We start from the raw sequence: 22,317 nt of genomic DNA on the forward strand, positions 1-22,317 counted from the left end.
GTCTTTTAACCTTGTAAGTTTTTTTAAATCTTTTTTTTTTTCTTTCTATTGCTGCTCCACCTCCACCTCCACTCCATCCTTCTTCCTGTCTTTCAGCCTCTCTCTGTTAGACTAACTCTCCTCTCAGTTATGGACAGAGAGCTGTTAAGGACAGGAGAGAAATCCAGAGGGAACAGATGTTTCTAAGATGTTGTCAAACTATTGGCGTGAGTTGCTGTTGTGGCTGCCTGCTGTGCCTAACTTGGCATACACTCCCCACTTCTTAGTGCATAATGACACACAGCAACACTCACACACATTGTCATATCTGTCTTTGCAAAGAGACAGTGGATTATGCACATGCTACAAGAATTATTGGTTTGCTTTTCTTCCACTTAACTAATCAAGGACAGCCATGGCTAAAAGTGTTTGTATATCCTTTCACTTAAAAAACACAAAAGCTAAAATTTTCAGCTGTGTAAACTATCAACAATAATTGCCATCTGCTGTTTTCTGCTCCATATTCAATTGGATAATAATGTTACTTTTAGTTTCAATGTAACATTAATTTAAACACAACAAATGAAAATAACATACTAAAAAATACCCTAATATTAACCTAATATTGTGTTGCACAGCCAAGCTTGCACTTTGTGTAGCTCTGTATGAGACTTATGTACATTTCCTAACTGGTAGATTGGACCACTCCTCTTGATCAAACTACTCGAGTTGTCTCAGTTTTCAAAACTGCGTATTACCAACCGTGAGTTTGAGCACTTTCCAAATGATCAGTTGGACTAAGATCACAATTCATAGCATGTAGACATGTCCAGGGAAGACATGACTACAATAATATATATGTAGCAGCTGTGTTTTTCTACTGTCCATGTTCAGTGTGGTTTACATTGTAATAACAAACAAGCTGAATAGGATGTGTGTGTGCTCATGCAATTAAAGACAAATTGTGTGATACAATTTTATAAAACCTATACTTAGAGCTGGCTCAGGTAATTGTGAATCCTGTCCTGTATGTATCATCACTTCCAATAGATTTTTTTAAACCCCTTTAAAGGATTTTTGTCTAAAATTTTGTCTAACAATTTTCAAGAAAGAAAAGAAGCATTGTTTTATTGAAGTGTTAAGGTACAAGCATTTTAAGCTTGTAGGCACCTGCAAATGGGTGAGGTACTATTACATTCTCACATTGGAGAAGTTGCAGCTAGCGCATGATTGGAATGATTAATCGAGTATTAAAATAATAATAGGACTAGTTTTCTTTTAATTGACAAATTCCCATGTAGTTGGTAGTAATACACTTGCATCATAACTTAGTGTACTATAGCAGTATTTCACTTGTAATTGACAGGTGTTGGTATATTGTGGGTAGCTGTGCTATATGTGTGTCTGTGTGTAGCTGCACTTAATGTCCCCTTATTGACAGTTGATTGCATTATCATCCACGGCTGAGTGGTTGCTTGCCCTGCTAGATGGATAGACCAACTGCCAAAACCCCAAGGCCCCTCTGTTTGTGTGAATCAGTTTGTATGTGTGTCTTTGTATTTACGTGTGTGTGCCCATGTGCTTGTTCGAGTGCTTGCTTGTAAAAAACATGATTGGAGGTGAAACTCGTAAGTCCTCAAAAGGCTCATTCATAATTTGCCACATCAGTGAAGCTAATGTACAGATACATACTTGCATGACACACACACATACCCTGAGGGGATGAAACCTTTTAGACAGAGATGTCAGCCTGGAGTCTGTCTTGCTGTCCTAATCCAATGTGTCCAATTTGTCACTTCTCTTACACCCACTCTCACACACACATGCTGAGTGCATGTCTGAGTGTAGCTGTTACATTTAGGTAGTTTATCAGTGGTCTATCTGACTCGTCATAGTAGAGGCTTAGTGGCGTACTAAATTTTCACATTGCACACTTTTCTGTCAGCACGTCAGCTGATGTTATGAATCTTCCAATATCTTTATTATCAGGTGTGGTAACAGTTTTAACAGTAGCTCTGTGGCCTCCTAACACGGTTTGAGGTGAGAATGCAAAATATGACGCCTATAATGAATAGTTATTACTACAACTTCTGATCCCTGAAGAGGAGCAGTGAGGTACATCATGTAGTATGGGATATTACGCCCTCATGTGACTTTGTTGAAGACCTTCTATTCATGCTGTGAAGTGTGGCAACCTATGGTGGCATTTGTGCAGTGTCTCCTGCACGTACAAACAACTGTCAGCACAGTTTTCCTCTCAGTTGACAGCTGCTCTTCATCAAGCTCAGCTGTGAAGAAGAGCAACATGGTGTTGCACCTTGTTCCTCTCCTTCAGAGAACAGATCGTTTTTTTTTTCCTTCATTTTTTTTGCCTTAATCAATGCTGCTGCCTGCTAAAATAACAGACGAAACCTTTCTTCCTTTTTGCCTTATACATATTATTATTGCAGATTTTCTTGAAATATGGAAATATAACTTTGAGGCTACATTGCCCAGCCCTAGTGGCAGAAAATCAACACTGCAATACAGCAACAGAGAATGAGAAATCCTCAGCAGGGGAAGTGAGCAGGTCCCTCTCTTGCCTCTTGATGTTTGACACCACTGATGTCTTGACTATACTGACCAGGACGTAATGACCTGTGAAAACCAAACAAAAATATTTCAGGGCCAAAAACGTTGCAAGCAGCTCCAGCTGGTAGATATGAGCCTGTTTGGTTCCAGTGACCAGACCCCCTTTCACTGCTGAATCATCACATAGAGTGCCCCACCCATTGACAGATGGATCTGCGGAAACCACCTTGCAAAACAAGACCTTGCCTGTCACAGATGTAACAACCAGGGTTCTGTCCAAGGCAGAAGAGCCGACATGCAGGACAGGATCAGGACCAGCGTCAGCCTTCTGTCAAGGTAGTGTGGTGCTCCAACAGGCATACTCAGCTGGTAACTGAAGATATTCCATGACCGAAAAAAGAAAACATCTTACTTCAACAAAGTCAACAAACTTTTATGTGTAATCGCCAAGAAACCCAGAGACTGAACATAACTAACCAGTGCTGTTCGGTTCTCTGGCAATTCTTGGGATATATCCCAGTCATATCTCAGTTGACTAGATAAGCCAATATATGAATTCCTTTCTCTTGAAGATGAGGCAATGCCTCCTCAACACATTTTCTGGATGTGTTGAGGATCTGCGCAGATGAAAACCTGTGTTTGGACGGGGGCACAGTGGGCCCAGACCCACCCTGATTGTATGAGATAAGCTGCAAATGAGTGTTCTGTCAGTGGTAGATTAACTAGCTCGGCTGTCCAAATTCAAGTATTGCCCATATCCGGGAACTGTAATGTGAGTAGATCCCACAATAAAGCTAACACAAAGAAGAAGGTGGGGAAAATGGGCAGTAAAGTTTTGATCATTGTCAGATCAGGAAGAAGAAAAACTCCCTGAATGTTGAATGTTGAAGTTTTTGGGAAGTCCACTGCTCAATGGTGCAGGGAGAAAAAAAGAAGTGTCATCCTAAGCAGGGGACACTGCAGCTGCAGTGATTTAGCAGATGGCAAAGCCTCCTGCTCATCGTGTGACAAACTATGCCCTGTCCAGGCTGGTTGAGCATGGTCTTTCTACCCCGCATGATCTGTTTGTTTTATAAGTGAACAGTGGTGACTTCCGCTGGATTGAAACCTGGTCAACAGAGGCTGTTGTTAGTAACACCAAAAGTTAAACTAATTTTGAGTCCTGACAAGGGAATGCACAGAGCTAAATTGCAATATCTATTCAACTGTGTAGCTAAGGCTAACTAACTGTAATAGATTGGAATGGATTAGTGCAATTTTGAGACAGACCTTATGTGTAATATTTACTATTAACCTACTTGCCGAAACTTTTTCCTCTAGTGTGATTTAAAACATATGAGACAAATAATGTGACCAGCTGAAAGAACACTAATTAAATACCTCATCCCCCAAATTATGATTCTTCATTGGCATCCAGCTGTCCAGCCAGTCAAACTGCCAGTAAGACAATACAGGCCTTGTTAGCTCAGTCAAGTGCATCTATTCACCCCAAAGCCACTCCTCTGCCCCCAGCATGCTTACCCCTATAAACCACCACTGTACTGTATCCCAAGGTCAGCATGTCCTCTGTGTGTGTGTGAGTGTGTGTTTGTGCATGTGTGTTTAAATAAAGTAAGTGGTGGAGGAAAGATGATGTGTTTGAGATGAAGGGGGAAATGGATCGAGGGGAGAACACAGAAATAACAAGAGAGAAGTGTTCGTGTGTGTGCATGCATGCATGTGAGAGTGTTAGGGTTGTGTGTGTGTGTGTGTGTAGGATAGGATGGAAACTGGGTCATGGTGTGGTCTGTGGGTGAAGCACCAGGAGCATCATATTGACCCCTAGGGCTGCTGTCTGACTCCCCTTTCTCTTACTCACACACACTCACACAAATACTACATACACACCCAGTGCATGGCTCTACTGTTGTTGTCATATATGATCTACCATGGCTAAAGGCTAGAGAGGAATTCAAATCTGCACATTTAAAGCAAGACAGTTTGTTTTAGTTTATTTAATCTGGGGGAAATGACTGAATGGACTAATAGAAAATTGAGACAAACGGTTTAGGAAATTTAATCTAAATTTGATTTGAGCCACTGCACTGAGTACAAACAATCATTGCATTCAGTCTTGTTGTCCTGTTGTTCAGTTTAGTTACATATATCTATGTTAAGTGCGGGTATAATTTACACTGTGTATGCATTTTAGGTGGGGGGATATCAGAGAAAGTTTGGAAACCTGTTCAGTACTGTAGGTCTGCCTTGAATGGAAAATATGATACTGTAGCCACCATGACAGCAGTTAAAGTGGAATTACATATGATATATATGTAACTTCAAGAGGGAAAGAAATAAGTGAGTCTGCTTGAATGGTTTATTGTGCTTGGAAAGGATGGAGTCTGCGACGCTGTATTTCCTACTTAAGTATACAGTATTTGACAGGATTGAACTTCCCAAAACTGCCTGAAAAACCCGAGCAGGATGCTCTACAATCAGTAAGAACTAAAATGCTAAGTACTCTCCCAGCAGGGACAAAACAAATCTGTTTGCAACAATCACCATGGGAGCACTGCAGTGCTAGAATGCAAAATTGCAGTTTCATTTTTAGATTACAAATAAATCAACACAAAAGTCTTCCATTATTGATATGGCAGTGCCAATTACGAGATGTGTTACTTTAAGGCTTTGTCAGAAAATCTGTGATTTAATGTACTGATTTTATACAGAAGTATAAGTAGATCAATGACATACTGGAACTGTACAGTTTTTTAAGGTGTGTAATTATTGCATACAATCATTCAATCAATTAATCAATTATCAAAGCATCTGCCAAATGACTGAATCTAATTTCTGATTCATATAATACGCTACAAGCAGCAAAAGTTGTACTGTTCTTGATAAATGAAACACTTAAAAAAGTTGTTGCCTGTCCATTCTGAGACCAAATATATAAAATGTGGGGCTCATATGTATTAGTAATAACTTATATATAACACATTTATTTAAAAACCTGTGTAGCTCAAGTTAGGTTAGGATAAAGAAAATAGAACTTCAATGTGTTCTTCTACTATGGAAAATATTGGTACCATTTCACTTTTCACTTCAAGTAAAAATAAGAGTTTGTTAAATTGCCCCTTTAACACTGTAATTTTAAGATGGAGTATGAAGATTGAAAAGCGAGAAAGGTCTAAGGTAAATTTTGGTCTTGCATAGTGGAGCAGAAATTGGAAAAAGGCAAGATTGGGGGGGGGAAGAGAATAAGATATTTTTGATGTAGGCAAGGGGTTTGCAAATGAAATAAGAGGCAAGGAACGGAAAAGTGAGTCAGTGAAATGTGTGGTGGCTAAATGAGAATGGGGGCAATATATATTTTGGATAATGTGGGGAAAATGAAAACTAGAAGAGAGTATATTAAAGAAAACACGTTTCTTGAGTGAGGAAGTAAAAACTCAATGTTGGTTTTAGAATGGTGTGGTATAATATTAAATATGTGTATGCTGATATAGACACTGTATAATATACACTCATTTCATCTTACCTGTCAGTGTGCCTGTGGCTTGTATTTTCAGACTCTGGTATCTTCCAGTATAAGACAGTGATTTGAAGCAACTCTGTTGTCACATTTTACTCCTTTTATATTTGGACACTTTCACTTATTTTCATAGAAAAGCCTCATCATTTTTAGTAACTCTGTTTTATGTAGTTTATCATAAAATATCATTCTGCATTTGGAGAACCTTCTACAATATTACCAATATTGTAATATAAAAATTAATTAAAAACACAAAAATTAATATATGCAAGGTACAAGGATACAATGTAGTGTAAATTATTACAGCTGGGCTATTGGTCATTGCTTTAATATTGATAATAATTTTGCCTGATTAGGGGCAGCTGGCTAATCATACATGCTAATGCTTTGGCACCAGTATGTCAGGAGCGGGAGCAAGATAAGAGAAAATGACGACAGAAAATGTTAACAAAAACTCGAGCAACCGCATTACCAAAGAAGACATTTCAACTGACAAATCTAAGGTTAAGTAGGTGAAGAAAATGTTGAAAAGGGGTCCAAGGAACTTGGTAGCATGGATATAGTGTGGCCAAGAAACATAGTGTATTGCGCTGCAAAAAGACCGGTAATACTGCTTTTTTCCCCCCTCTAAACCAGTGCAGGTCATTGAAGGAATGCAGGGCTTTACAGCACCAGGCTCAAGCAAGTACTGTTGGTGCCCCCCCCGCACATCAATGTTAAACAAAAACGCAAAGAAACAAAGTGATATCACAAATGCAACAGCTTATTTTAAGCTTTTTGCAAAAGATGTAATGCCAGTAAGCATACAGTAGTAGAAAATGTCATATTTAAGTGGTTGAAAAACAGTAATAATAACAGTAAATAAAACAACACAAGATTCCTGCATTCTAGGTAGTACTCAAGATTATATATACTGTATATACCTCTTTCCACTCACCCCAACCGGTCAAGGCAGATGGCCGCCCACCCTGAGCCTGGTTCTGCTGGATGTTTCTTCCTATATGTATCTATCTATCTAGAGAGAGAGAGATATATAGATATAGATATAGATATAGATATAGATAGATATAGATATATATAGATAGAGAGATAAATATATATAGAGATATATAGAGATATAGAGATATAGAGAGATATAGATATATAGAGATATAGATGTATAGATAGATGGAGATATATAGATGTATAGATAGATATAGATATAGAGATATATAGATGGATATAGGGATATATAGATATAGATAGAGATATAGAGATATAGAGATATATAGATATAGATATAGAGATATATAGATATAGATATAGATAGATATAGATAAATATATTTGTGTGTGTGTGTATATGTACATTATATATTGTATATTCGTATATTCACAGGCTTTCTCACTTATGTAAGAAAAACTACTGTTTGTCTATTTACAGTAAACAACTGAGTTGAATTTACAGTTAGTGTTTTCTTTTGTGAATTGGCACATCTGCAGACAGTGGATACAGTGGAGTTTGGGGAAATTACCTTATTCCCATTCTGCCTGTTATTGTTTGTGTGTTTCTCTGCTTTCTGACCTTGCAGCTGAGCCTCCTCTCTGTTTCTCTGTTGGGTGCTGCACACACCTGTGGGTACATTCACAACAGACATAATTTGTGGAATGCATAATTTTATAGCTTTCGAAACCAAATATTTATATAATTGCAAAGTAGAATACACACACATTTTGTCTCAATATACTTGTGAGGATACATATTTACATCATGCATTCCCTAGCGCCCTGTCCTAGTGCTAACCATCACAACTTGGTGCCTAACCCTAACCAAAATGTAATTCTAACCATAACTGTAAAACCTATACTTTATCCCAAAATCACTTTTTGAACATGAGGAGCAGCTAAAATGTGCTCACAAGAATAGTATTTGAACATTTTTACACAAGGAAATGAAACATGCACCCCCACAAACCTGACACATACTGAAACGCATAATAACTTATAAAAACAAATAGCTTATATGGTTTTCTATTGTGTTAAAACAAGTGGTTAGTTTCAGATCAGAGTGAGGTTCTTATTGATGATACTTCTCTTTGGAGCTCCCTTTTTCAGGTCCTTCAACTTTATTCACATCTCTTATTGCCTCAAACCCTATTTGTGGTCAGATGATCACCTGCCTTCCACACTGACATCTCTTCTTTTATTTGTCTCTCATAATGACCCTCTTCCATGTCCATCTGCCCTACCTATTCCTTTAATCCTTTTTGCTATGTTTCTTTTTATATAAGCAAGCAGCCATCTGATGCTCGGTTCCCTCTCTCTTTTGTCCAATTTTTCCATCCATACGTATTTGATGCATGCACCTGCTCCCATGACCCTTCCCACTCATTTCCATAGGGAGTAGTGTGATTGAAATGTGTTATGTATGACCTTGTGTATATTTGTAACACAAACACATAAACACACATACTGACCCCAGGTGCTGCCTTTTCAGTATCCAAGTCTCTCTCGTATGATTTGATTGCTGGGTGAATTTAGGGTGAGTATCACACAAACACACACAAAGAAGCACATAAGTACACACAGGAATAGCCTCATGTAATGGATTCAGTCATTTGGGTCAGTCAGTATGCATGTTTTAAAATAACGAGCTAAGGCACACCTCCATACACGTAAGCACACACACATACAAACAAATTGAGATATGTCTGTGCACACATGCACACACACACACACACACACACACACACACAGACAGGGTATTTGCCTTATGGTTTGACAGTGTGATAGTGATGGAATTCCTTATACTTCTTAGTGGACAAACTCACTGTCTCTCACTCTGTCACTCGCTGTCACACACACACACACACACACACACACACACACACAAACAATTTATTTGGGGGTCAGCTGTTGTGGTCAACTGGAATATATTTCTGATATTGGATGAAATATAAAACAGACTTTTCATCTGTGCCCTGCAGATTGGGTGAGATAGTGTTGTTATTGCACTGGGGGAATGTGTCAGCTTGTGTGCATGCATGTGCTCATGCACATTAGACAAATTTGTATGGGTAAAGTGCTTCCAACTACTACGACAAATTAAAGATAACATTTTAGTATAATAAAAATGATTAACTGTGTACAGTGATTACATTTAAAATGTTTTGATTGTTAAAACTGATCTTTGGCTGTTACTAGCCTCTTTTACACAGAAATGCCGCCATATTGGTGAGAAGGTGTCCTCCTCTTTAAGTCATGTTAATCTATTTGCACTGTACTTTAAATATGCTCCGGTGTGCACCCAGGCTTTAGCGGTGTGAAGTTTAATGTGACCTATAACAGGCACGTGGGATATACATTGCCTTCAAAAAATTGCTGGTGAATAAACCATCATGTGCTTTCATCATTGCCATCATTTCAAAATTTTCCCAATTTCGAAATATTTTGCATTCAAACACGGTTGATGCTCATTGAGTACAACATGACGTGACAAAGCTGGAGGAGAAACGTGTACTACTCAGACTGCTATGTGCAGCTGTGCAGCAGGAAGGAATTATTGGATGAAGTTTGAGTAAGACTGAGGTCTGGTTAATCATATTAACACACCACTGATTGGGTTATGTCACCAAATAACTGACCATGTTTTTCTGCTGCCTTCATGCAACTACATGCTACAGTCTAATTGCTTAAAATGCGTTTTTTAAACATAGTCAAATGTAACAGTAATCCTTAACATACTGAACATAATGTATGCCAACTGTAATTGAGTTCAAATCATTATGCTGTCTCCACTGTACTTCACCTCTGTGATGATTTTATGTTAGTTTCGGGTTCCCTTTTTACATCATGCTTACTGTTTTGTATGGTTCAGTCCACAAAGATTTCCCTGTAGCACTGCGGAGTGTCAAGTTGTTTTTTCATTTAAATGTATATATCCCATACAAAGAAAACCACGAACCAACATTAAATCAAAAATGGTTCACTTAATGGTTCTTTTTTTCAACTGTATGACCCACAGACTGCTTGTAAACGTAATATCAGGCAAACATGGACTCATTTTGCAACACAGACATAGTAAGATATTTATTCTCTCTCTCTCACGTGTGCACACGTATTCACACACCACACACACGGCAGGATGCTTGTCTTAGCCTCTGGGCCTTTTCTTCATCAGATAAAAGATAAGTCAACAGTTTTGTGCACATTCTGTTCTAACAGCTTATCAGACAATTGCCTGATGGCCATAATATGCAAAAATAAGCAAATCACTCCCCTGCCATTGGCTGTGCCTCCATACCAATGCAAATATTATACAAATTTGTAACTTTCCAGAGATTTTTCAAGAGAAACATTTCTGTGTCATAGGGAATACACATGGACTTAAGTGCTGAGTTATTAAAGGATGCTTCAGGTTACTTTCCCACATTAAGAGATTAGTACAAAAACACGTTTGGAACTATTTATTAACCTGTTCCCTGAAAGACTGTAAACATAAAGTGTTTTTTGTGTCTTAATGTTTTCTTCTTGTGAGTTACAGAATCAGTTTGATAGTGGAGAATGTTAACATCAGTGTGTGATTATTCAGCATAGACAATTCATCGGACTTTATAGCGTTTGTACAATTCATGTCATACTTTGCCAAGTTCTCAGTAGAAAGAATCTAATTCAATCTTGCTTCTCTTATCTGTTCTTTGAATGAGATAATATTCAAAAATCCTTGATAGCGATCGCTGATGACATAAATTCATGGAAAAGATAACACATTAAAATTATCTCTTTTCTTGGAAGTACCAGAGAGCCTTGAATTGTGTAACTACTTCCAGTTTTTCATATGCCATTCTTGTACACTGTCTGCTGCGCTGTGCACCACCTTATTGCTCATTGTTTTAGAACCCATGCATATCTGGATTTTACATCTTCAGACATCATTGAGCTCATTATTATAGCTTTTTCTGCATATTTCTGATGATAATGATAGTTATGTCTTGATGTTCATGGGGGAATATGAATGTTTTCACGGAATAGATTACGATGGCAACCTGTCACTTGTAGAATGTCATTTTTCAGTCTTTCCTTTTGAGGCTTCTGTCACCTGTACAGTGTTTTTCTATTTTCCCATGAGATTACACCTTTTAAAGGCCTTTGTAAATAGGAAGCACTCCAAACCTGCTGGTGGCTTCGAGCTCCTTCACCAGCAGGAGTAGCGTAACTGAACTAGAGCATGTAATTATCATCATTGTAAACCTGGCACACATTTTTGACTGTGCTGAATTTGCAATTGGATGGGGATGAACTGTTATAATTTGTGCTGAGCCTGATGCTGGATCCAGATCAACCACTGGACTTAAAGGGCCTTAGAGGTTTAATGCTACAAATCATACATTGCAGTGAACATTGAGACAGAATCCATGACTTGCTTCAGTGATTTAAAAGGAGGATTAAAAAAAAATGATCAAAAACGGCTTGTAATGGGCTAGCACATCCAAATTATTATTATAATTTATAATATATTATAATTATTATTATAAATTTACTACAAATACCAAACATTGGTGTGTGTGTGTGTGTGTGTGTGTGTGTGTTTGTTTCCCACACAAATAATGGCAGGTAGGCATAATGGGTGTGTTTTACCAGCTGAACCTATTTTCTCTCATGCACACATACACACACCCACATACACACATAAATACATGCTTTAGGCCTTTTCATTTATTGCATGTCCCAATAGAAAATTTGTTTTCCCACAACACAAAAAGGCACAACCACACCAACACAACATATGATTCAGGACCGTTTAGTGTGACTCATGTTGTTTTAGCACTTTTGCTGTACTTATGTTTTAATGAGTCATCGACTTTCGCTTACTGTCTGTTACGATCAGCAAACATGTCTTCATACTCAAACTGTTATTTTCATATTTAAATGACACCCCATCCTCAGGTGGTAATAATGGTAAATTATTAAAACACATAATATAATCTCACTACTTTAAATTTAAATTTTTGTGGGTGTACTTTTGCTCTTACAGAGTTGTTGTATTATTAGATTCAAGATTAATATATTACTGATCTTATCAGAACTTATATGGATAAGTTTTAGTGTAGCATATGTCTTTTTCTCATACTTTCAATAGGCAGGTCAAAGGTTACAACTTGGTTTTTGGCTAAATGTTATAATTAGGGTTACAGTAAGTGTTGTAGTTAGGTTTTTAATTGTAATAGGTTTAAGGTAAGGACTGAGACACAGCATCAAGGATCTAGTGGACGTGAAGGTCAAATGTTGTGTTGCCTCTCATTGTGTTCATCCAAGCCAACAAGTGTTACTTAATTATGTTATGTTATACACTACACAAGAGGAAATGACTCTCCATACAAGAAGGTGGCAGTAGTATTCGTTATTCAGAAAGAGAAAGCGAGAGACCCAGGACTGCAGATATACAACCATGCGTGCTGGCTAGGGCTTCAACTAGTACAACTGGTCTTCACAAAGATAGAGGTACCTTACCTAAGGCAAGGTGTGGTGAAGCTGGTGATTTCCTGATTCTTTGAATCCTGGGACTTGCTATGTGAAAGCACTGTGTGTGTGTCTATCACATTAACTAATGCATCAAAGACGGTGTGTGTGTGAGAAGGTGTGTATGCTTGAATGCAGCAGGGAAGTGGACTGTAAGTGAAATACCTGGCTCAATGTGACGTTGAGAAGCAAGAGTCTTCTGGTGCTGTGCTATACTCACCTGAGTAGTGCATATGACAAAATAACATAATTACGTTTTAGTATTGTATAATGTTTAATTAGACCTGTATTTCAGTATTTTGAAAAAATATTCACAACTGTGTTTGAGCTATGACCAACTTCTAGTATAAATCTTTGTGTCCCAGGGTGCCATGCTGAGTAGCCAGGGTCACAGGCAAAAAACACAAAGCTGACTGGGATCATTTTAGTAACTTTAATGCCTTTGTACCTAAACATTATTTAGGAAGCAGATTAATTGACAAGCCATACCAAATAAAATGTTGGTCTATCTGAGTCAAGACAGCGGATATCCGAAACATAGACAAGTGCCAGTCCAGTCTTATTAACTGACAATAAAGCCTTAACATCAACTTTGCTTAATGTGACCTGGTAAGAGAAGGCTGTTAAAGAAGAATTCTGACCCCCTCTTCCTGTGGCGCTCAGAACCCTAACAACTAACTAGATAAGCATTAAATCTATTAAAATGAGATAAGAGCATGCAGAGCTTTTTCTTTCCAAATCTAGGAATATGCTCTGTGATTTAGTTAAAAAACTTTAAAAGATATTAACAGTCTTAAATATTTCTGTAATTCTTGAATGTAAGTGGTTGAAAGTAAGAATAAGGATGGGCCACAGTTGGCATTGTTCTTTTGACAGCTTCAGGCAAAGGAACTGTCAGACAAACCAATAATTTATTTCTGTTTTTTAAGGTTCCCTGTGGTTTGTCAAATCCTAAACTATACAGTTTGCATGTTGCATTTGTTATTTGTATTGTTGTTAATTAGTAAGTTTTGTGTTTTTTTTCTTTTTAGAGTCATGATTGGGATTATGTTTGTTAAAAACTAAATGAATTTTATCTCTTTCTTCAGATGACCCAACAGAAGCAGACCTGTGGTTGCTCAACAGCTGCACTGTGAAAAACCCTGCAGAGGACCACTTCAGAAACTCAATCAAGTACTGAAAAACACTATATACGCTTGTGGTTTTTTATGTAGCCAAAAGTATTTCAGGTTTTTTAGTTGTTTTTTTTCTGATCTGGTTAAAAAAAATTCAGCATAAGTTATGGAAGAACAAATCAGTCAAGACTAGTTTTATTGCTATCTGGAATAAGAACTGAAGTAAATTTAAAGAGTTAAAGTAAAATTAATGCTGAAAACATGTTAAAAGTCTGTAAACTATGCAGTCCTGAACTGTGGAGCGCGAGTGTAAGTGTTTTTCCTAGTTTTTATGGTGGAAAAGCTAGTTTCTATGTTGAGTCCATGTGTGAATTGACAAGATGCAGAGCGTACACTGCAGACATTTTAGACAGCAGGTAACAGCCAGTACATTGAAACAACAACTTTACACAAGAGCATTGCTAACTTTTATGAATGTGGATGAAACTATGTTACAACTATTGTCTCAGTGGCTTCACCAAACATACCTCCAGTATCTCAGAGCAAGAAGTACTACTTATTTTATGATGATTTTGAATTTTTTTTAATACATTGGCAAAAAAATAAAAGGAAAAAAGGGTTAGACATAATTGAATTTTCACACTCAAACAAACAAACAAACATAGTACAGTAAACCAAGTGTTGTGGACTGATGAGTCCAAGCTTGAGGTGGTTTAATCCAAGTGAAGAACAATACAGTATGTCAGATACAGAGCTCATGAAAAGAGAAAACGGATGCCTTCCTTACACCATCAGTGAGGCATGGAGGAGGAAACGTGATGGTCTGGGGATGCTTTTACAATGTGGTGATCTGCATCATGTGCAAAGAATCCTCAGACAGCAAGGATACCACTCCATACTGAAGAGGCATGCCATTCCCTTCATTTTGCAGCGAGACAATGACCCCAAGCGTTCTTTGCAGTTGTGTAGGAATTATTTGGAGAAGAGAGTAGCCATTGAAATGCTGTCAGTGGTGGCTTGACCAACTCGAGACTGAAGAGTTTTCCAACATTGCCCAGCCAGCATGGTTGTTTAAGTGCTGCAGATGTCCACAGAGGCAATCACACCTAAATATGTGCAAAAAATTACAATTAGAATGCTACAGATTTGTCAGGCAGTTCGTTTTGCAAAGGACAGTATTTTGTGAGAGTAACTTTAACGCAGGCAGTACTGTGCAGTGTTAGCACTGTTGACTTGCAACAAGAAAGCCTGGGTTCAACTCCACGGGTTGACCAGGAACCTTTCTATGTGGTGTTTGCATGTTCTTCCTGGACATCCTGGAATAACTTGAGTTCTTTCAAAATTCTGTATGGGTGTACACCAACATACAGTGAGGGAAAAAATTATTTGAACCCCAGCTGATTTTGTAAGTTTGCCCACTAACAAAGAAATGATCAGGCTATAATTTCAATGGTAGGTTTATTTGAACAGTGAGACACAACAATGACAAAAAAAATCCAGAAAAATGCGTTTCAAAAAGAGTTATAAATTAATTTGCATTTCCATGAAGGAAATAAGTATTTGATCCCCTTTCCGTCAGCAAGATCTCTAGCTCCCAGGTGGATTTTATACAGGTAACGAGCTGACATTGGCAGCCCTCTCAGCTCGTTACCTGTATAAAAGAGACCTGTCCACAGAAGCAATCAATCAATCCAGATTCCAAACTCTTCACCATGGCCAAGACCAAAGAGCTTTCCAAGGATGTCAGGGACAAGATTGTGGACCTACACAAGGCTGGAATGGGCTACAAGACCATCGTCAAGCAGCTGGGTGAGAAGGTGACAACAGTTGGTGCAATTATTCGCAAATGGAAGAAACATAAATTAACTGCCAATCTCCCTTGGTCTGGAGCTCCATGCAAGATCTCACCTCGTGGAGTTTCAATGATAATGAGAACGGTGAGGAATCAGCCAAGAACCACTCGGGAGGAACTTGTCAATGATCTCAAGGCAGCTGGGACCATAGTCACCAAAAAAACAGTTGGTAACACACTACGCCGTGAAGGACTGAAATCCTGCTGTGCCCGCAAGGTCCCCCTGCTCAAGAAAGCCCATCTACAGGCCTGTTTGAAGTTTGCCACTGAACATCTGACTGATTCAGAGGAAGACTGGGTGAAAGTGTTGTGGTCAGATAAGACCAAAATCGAGCTCTTTGGCATCAACTCAACTCGCTGTGTTTGGAGGAGGAGGAAGGCTGCCTATGACTCCAAAAACACCATCCCCACTGTCAAATATGGAGGTGGAAACATGCTTTGGGGGTGTTTTTCTGCCAAGGGGACAGGACAATTGCACCGCATCAAAGGGAGGATGGATGGGGCCATGTACCGTCAAATGTTGGGTGAGAACCTCCTTCCCTCAGTCAGGGCATTGAAAAGGGTCGTGGTTGGGTACTCCAGCATGACAATGATCCAAAACACACGGCTAAGGCAACAAATCACTGGCTCAAGAAGAAGCATATTAAGGTCATGGAGTGGCCTAGTCAGTCTCCAGACCTTAATCCCATAGAAAATCTGTGGAGGGAGCTGAAGGTTGGAGTTGCCAAACATTGGAGAGGATCTGCAAAGAGGAGTGGGCCAAAATCCCCCCTGAGATGTGTGCAAACCTTGTGGCCAACTACAAGAAACGGCTGACCTCTGTGATTGCCAACAAAGGTTTTGCCACCAAGTACTAAAGCACGTTTTTCGAAGGGATCAAATACTTCTTTCCTTCGTGGAAATGCAAATTAATTTATAACTCTTTTTGAAACGCATTTTTCTGGATTTTTTTTGTCATTGTTGTGTCTCACTGTTCAAATACACCTACCATTGAAATTATAGACTGATCATTTCTTTGTTAGTGGGCAAACTTACAAAATCAGCTGGGGTTCAAATAATTTTTTCCCTCACTGTATCCAGTGTAGGAAAAAAAAGTAATTAAGGCGCTTTTAACTTGATGCTGTTTTCATTTCTTGTTGGATAAAAAAATGCGTTTTCACATGCACGTGTGCCTGTGTGCATGACTGTTACATCTTTTTAGTATAGTGCCCCATGTCAGTTTCCACCTACTCACTGTTCTGCTGATCTCTAACTGCACACGGACAGAAAAAACACACATTTGCATAAACACAGAGAAATTAAGCTCGAAACTGTTTTGCATTTTGATTAATTTTGCTCCATCAGGGCCACATACACCTGGCAGATGGGTGCCTTTGTGTTGGAAGGAGAGAACAAGAGAAATAGTGACTCTGTGTAACATCAGAGTTTGGTTATTGAAGACAGCTTGAAGCGCCACTTCAGTGAACGTATTATGAACATATTGAATGTTAACATTTTAATTATTAATAGATAAAGTTTTAAACTTTCCAGCCAGTATGAAGTGGAGGAAAAGACAATATTTTCTTTGTAAAATTTTAACTAATATCTGTTGTTATGTCATAAAATCCAGTTGAGTTGAATGTTGTAACTATGTGCCTATTACTGCTTAAAGATGTGGGTTGGTGACCACCTGTAAAGGCTGTACAAATTATACAATAAACGCAGCTATTGGCCATTAATGGGCGAGATCAGTGTCAGCTTGGCGTTCTATGTGCACTGTGGAGGTTTTGTAGATGAACACTACAGCATGAAGGTGTTGTCTGGTGACTGTCCAGTTTAGTACAGTTTACAGCTCCAGTTCAGCACTTAATTAACACTGCCTAAGGATTATGATAACACCAAAGTAGTTTCTTCAACAGAAACAGCTGTTCTGTTACTGCTGGCTGGGAGCTGAATGGCAGACATCACAGAGCACTACTGTAGCTCTGGTGCAAACTTTCAAGATGAGATGTATTGTAATTAAACATGCATGCAAAATGTTAAAAGTGAGAGACTGTAGTAAGTGACACACCCTGCTTGTTGGTACAACAGCATTTGTGCGTCCCTGCCTCTTATGTGATTCCAGCAGCTGTACTACATTTACCTTGACTAAAGTGAACAACAAAGTCAGTCCCATATTTGTATGCATGTTAAGTTGCATTAAACCAGCATAAACTAAAGTCAGCCGTGGGAAGACTTTATCATGTTCATTTGATAATGTTACAAGTGATTTATTGCCAAAAAATGTCAGCCACAGGCTTTTGGATAAATGAAAAACATAGTTGTTATGTTCCTTTTGTTTTTTGTCTTGTTCATTTATAATTCTAGTAACTTGTTTACGTAATCTTTACATTTTTGCGTTAGCATAGACTGGCATTCATCATGTCAGTCATACAATTATTTCATTAGAAGTACAATTCTCTCCAGGTACTCCGGCTTCCTCCCACCTCCAAAGACATGCCGGTTAGTTTAACTGTTGACCCTAAATTGCCCATAGGTGTGGATGTGAGTGTGAAAGGTTGTCTGTCTCTGTGTGTCTGCCCTGCGATGGACTGTCGACCTGTCCAGGGTGTACTTGGACACCCTCCCCTCCAGTGACAGCTAGGATAGTGAACCTTGAGTGGACAAGTGGTTAAGATAATGGAAGGATGGACAAAAAGCACAATATATCCAACACTATTAACGATTAACTGATTGGTTGATAATATAGGAAATTACTACAAAAGCAACAAAACTGAAGGAAGAGCATAAACTTTTATGGCCGCAACTTTAAGGAGTTAACTGTGTACACTGGGACAACTGCTAATAGGCTCCAGTATTAGTGACTTTATAGTCCAGCAGGACAGTTATCTGACATGTTTAAGTGGACAATAATATATATATTTTTTTTAATTGGTTGACTCTTACAGATGATTTGCATTTTAGGTTAAATGCAGAAAGGGTCAATCAAATCTGTTACTTTTAACATTTTTGGACATCTGAAACGGATGAGTAAGTAAGTAACTTATTATAAGGCAATATTACATTTTTAAGAGTGAACAATTTCACATGGCCAATGTGATTGGTACAATCTTCCTGTCTTTCTGCTTGATCCATCTCCGCCGGCCTTTTTTTTTTTTTTTTTCAAATAATTTTTCAATTGAAATGCAAAAAAATAATAACACACTTCAAGACTTTGGAAATGTCTTCCTTGTTGATGCCAGAGTTTTTCTTTGACTGGAAATTACCCAGCTGTAATGCTAATGCAATTAATGCTCTATTCACTGGGAAGGATTGACACACACACACACACACACACACACACACACACACACACACACACACACACACACACACACACACACACACACACACACACACAGGTCTTTCTTCAGTTGTGAGGAAAGTCATTGAAAAGAGGGGTGGGGTAGGGGCATAATGCACAAACTGAGGCATCATGTCTAGTGGTTCTAAAATGTCTTCAAATGTATTCAGCAGTGCTTTCCAATACTTTACAGTCATTACATTCAGATTTACAATATTTATGCAATGAATCTTAATCTTTTTAAATTATGCACCTACGTTTTATACCCCTGGTTTGAGGAGTATACATTAATTTATGATCAGGGGTTTGATGAGCAAGGTGTATATAGGACATTGTTTTTGTTATAAGCCATAAGCTGTAGAAGCAGTATTAGCAAGATACTGTTTCTGGAAAATCTCAATCAATAGCTATACTACACTATAGTATTACTTAAGATGCACCACTGTCTGTGGGAATACAGGCAGTTTGTTTTCTTTATTTTTTTAACTTTGATCCTCTGCATGTTAACATTTTGTAGGCCATATTGTTATACTGCCATATTTCTTGTTTGGGGCTGTTTGTACAGTAGTGTGTAAAATAAATTGTCCCCAAAGGCTATAGCTTTAGGGGCATTGTTTGTGAACCGCACACTCACAGCATTGGTCACAGAAGTAACAATCAGTGTCCTAGTAAATGAGTTAAGGGGTTTAAAATGGAAGCACAGGGGCCTTCAGCAGTCTCCTGTCATGGCTTTGAGAGACACATTGAAAAGACCGTTTATTACTTCTGGAGATCTGGGGCTAAGTTGGCATCTGTGCCAATTGTGTGGGAGAAGTGTGTGTGTGTGTGTGTGTGTGTGTGTGTGTGTGTGTGTGTGTGTGTGTGTGTGTGTGTGTGTGTGTGTGTGTGTGTGTGTGGAGTGTTTGGAGTTTTTCACATTTTTGTAAATAGTACTATTGCTGTAGGGACATTTCACCTGTCCTTGCAACTTAAAGTGCTGTGTGAGAATTACAATTTAGGGTTAAGGGTAGGATTGCTGTATTTAGTTATGATAGTTCGGGTTAGGGTAAAAAATATGCCAGTAGTTCACCTCATAACCTACAGAAACATTAACATGTGCCCTGAGAATTTCGGTAAGAAAATGCATGTGGAATGACCACCATACCGTAGTGATTGGTCCTACAGATGAAAACACTGAGTTAGTAACCTGAATGTGTGTGTTCACTTCCTTGTTCACTTCTTTGTGTTTTACTTAAAGACATTTTGACCATATTCCAGATTAGATTGATTCATTAGATAGATAGACAGGTGATAATCTGTAATAATCTGTAATAATTAAAATGATATTGAAGCACCTATTATAATTCCTGTCTGTGGTGTTGTACTGCTTCCCCAAATTGTTGCCGTCAGCGTTTTGAATCAAATCTGCCTCATATTATTTTGTTTAGCATGCAGGAGTTGAATTGACATGTGGGAGATAGGAATCCTTCCAACCCGCTCTGTAGCTATTATCAGTGTAGCTTCTAAATGCCAAAAAGTCAATTAGTGTGGATATTTTTGATGCATGTGCATGTGTTGAAAAGCCAACATCTATAGCATAATTCAGTGTCAGACCTCTCAAATCAATGAACTGAGTGCAGAGTTGCTCAGCAGCATGCAATTAAACTATGTGTGTTTGTGGATCTGTATACGTGTGTGTTGGTTTTCTTCACATGGTTGTCTTTAGTAATTTGTATGATCAAGGGAATGTATGCTTAACGAATTATAAACCAACTTCTGGTCTTCTATTTTTTCTTATTACATTTACATTCATTTTAAAAATAGCTTTAATATTCATGAACCGTCCATAAGAAAGAAAAATCATTAATGTTAATTGAAAAGGAACACGCAACATACAAAATGAACTCTTGGAAGAAGTCCAGTGTATGTGATATGCTTATACACATAATCAGCACACAGCATAGGTCTACATATGGTGCTATAAGGTAAACTGAATAAAACAGATGGTGTCTTTGTTATGATTTTATATTAGTACAGGTACACCTGTAGTTTCAGAAAGTTAATTGTGTTAATTGTTGAGGTCATAATGCTCTACATTAAGAGGCATTTCTGATGCTTTGGCCACTCTATTTACATAATTATGGAGACATTTAAGTTAGAAAGACTAACTTAAGAAAGACTTATCTCCCTCTCTTCTTCAAGTAGTACTTTCCTGTCTGCCTCCATACTAAATTTGCTATCTCTAATAAAGAGACCGAGTCTAATATAGACTGAGTGTTGGGTTTAAGCTCTCTCGCTTGCCTGGCTAGTGGTCTAATTTCACCCGGAAAATGTGGTAAGAGGAGCTGTTTAGCAGGCAATACAAGTCTATGCATACTTTGTGCCTCATGCTGTTAATGTGTGACTTTAAAGGCACAGAATTGTTATACACTTGTTTGTCTTAAATGATCAGGTTCATGGCACTTAATGGGTCCTAGAGGCCCAGTTATCTGTAATAAATGTTGTAGAATTAAATTCTCAACGTAACTCAAGAGTCCGATCTAGGGCAGATGCCCTTCACCACCAGCACATGAACAATTTAGTTTTGTCCACAAATGCAGTTTTTACTCTTTTTACTTTCTCCATTGTTGCATTTTGACTAATCCTTTCTCTTCTGTCCCCTTCATTCATTCATTCATTCATAAAAACTGTTAATTACAGTATTCATGGTGTAGCTAATACAGCTACAAGAAAAGTAATGGCACTGTCTTCAATTTCCTGGTTTTCCACATAAAATGGTTATAAAATGTCATCTGATCTTCACCAAATACACAAGTCAACACGCATATATTATTTCTAAGCAGAAAAAAACATATTATTTGAACACACTGAACCCAAAGTTTCTCGTTGTGTGTAAGTGTAACATGGATGTTCCTTTAAAAGTACAAGTAACTGCTGAAGACACTAATTCCATATATTCTTAGTGGAGTTGTGGGTGGTGAATATGCATTATAACACATGGCAACATCTGTTCATTAGTAAAGGTCATATCTGGCAAATGAAATAATTTAAGTTAAAATTCATCCTGCAACAGAATATACATACAGTATGGTCTAGTTTTCTAAGCTGTGGTCCAGAAGTTTGACAACTTTGTTAACGATAGCGTTCAGACACTTGAAGCTACACTTTTCCAGATAAATATTTCAAATGATACAGTGCTTGAGGTAGTCCAGTAATAATGCATCAGAGACTAACTCTCAGAAACTATAAAGACCAACACTAGAACACAAATGTATATTAATCTTTTTTCTCTTTGGTTTTTCACAAAGACACTTCTTTGTGGTCATGTGTGGTGTTTTTTAATGCTGGTCGCTGTTTTAAATAAACTGACAGACAAAAAGTGATTGACATTAATGCCAGAAATGTTTCTTTTTATTGGGACATGACAGCGAGGTATAAACAATCTGAAATTTGCAGTGACCTTTAGAGTTGTTTACTAAGGGCAGTTG

At 38.1% G+C, this 22,317-nt stretch overlaps 1 protein-coding gene across 1 annotated transcript in view; it reads left to right on the forward strand.

Moving 5' to 3' along the window:
- cdkal1 (CDK5 regulatory subunit associated protein 1-like 1) overlaps positions 1 to 22,317 on the forward strand; it is a 189,391-nt gene that overhangs the window by 19,711 nt on the left and 147,363 nt on the right. Inside the window, exon 4 of the mRNA XM_026371931.1 lies at positions 13,650 to 13,734. Within this exon, the coding sequence (XP_026227716.1) occupies positions 13,650 to 13,734 (85 nt within the window). The remainder of the gene's footprint in view (positions 1 to 13,649; positions 13,735 to 22,317) is intronic.

Source organism: Anabas testudineus, chromosome 16 (assembly GCF_900324465.2).
Source record: "Anabas testudineus chromosome 16, fAnaTes1.2, whole genome shotgun sequence".
Taxonomy (NCBI): domain Eukaryota; kingdom Metazoa; phylum Chordata; class Actinopteri; order Anabantiformes; family Anabantidae; genus Anabas; species Anabas testudineus.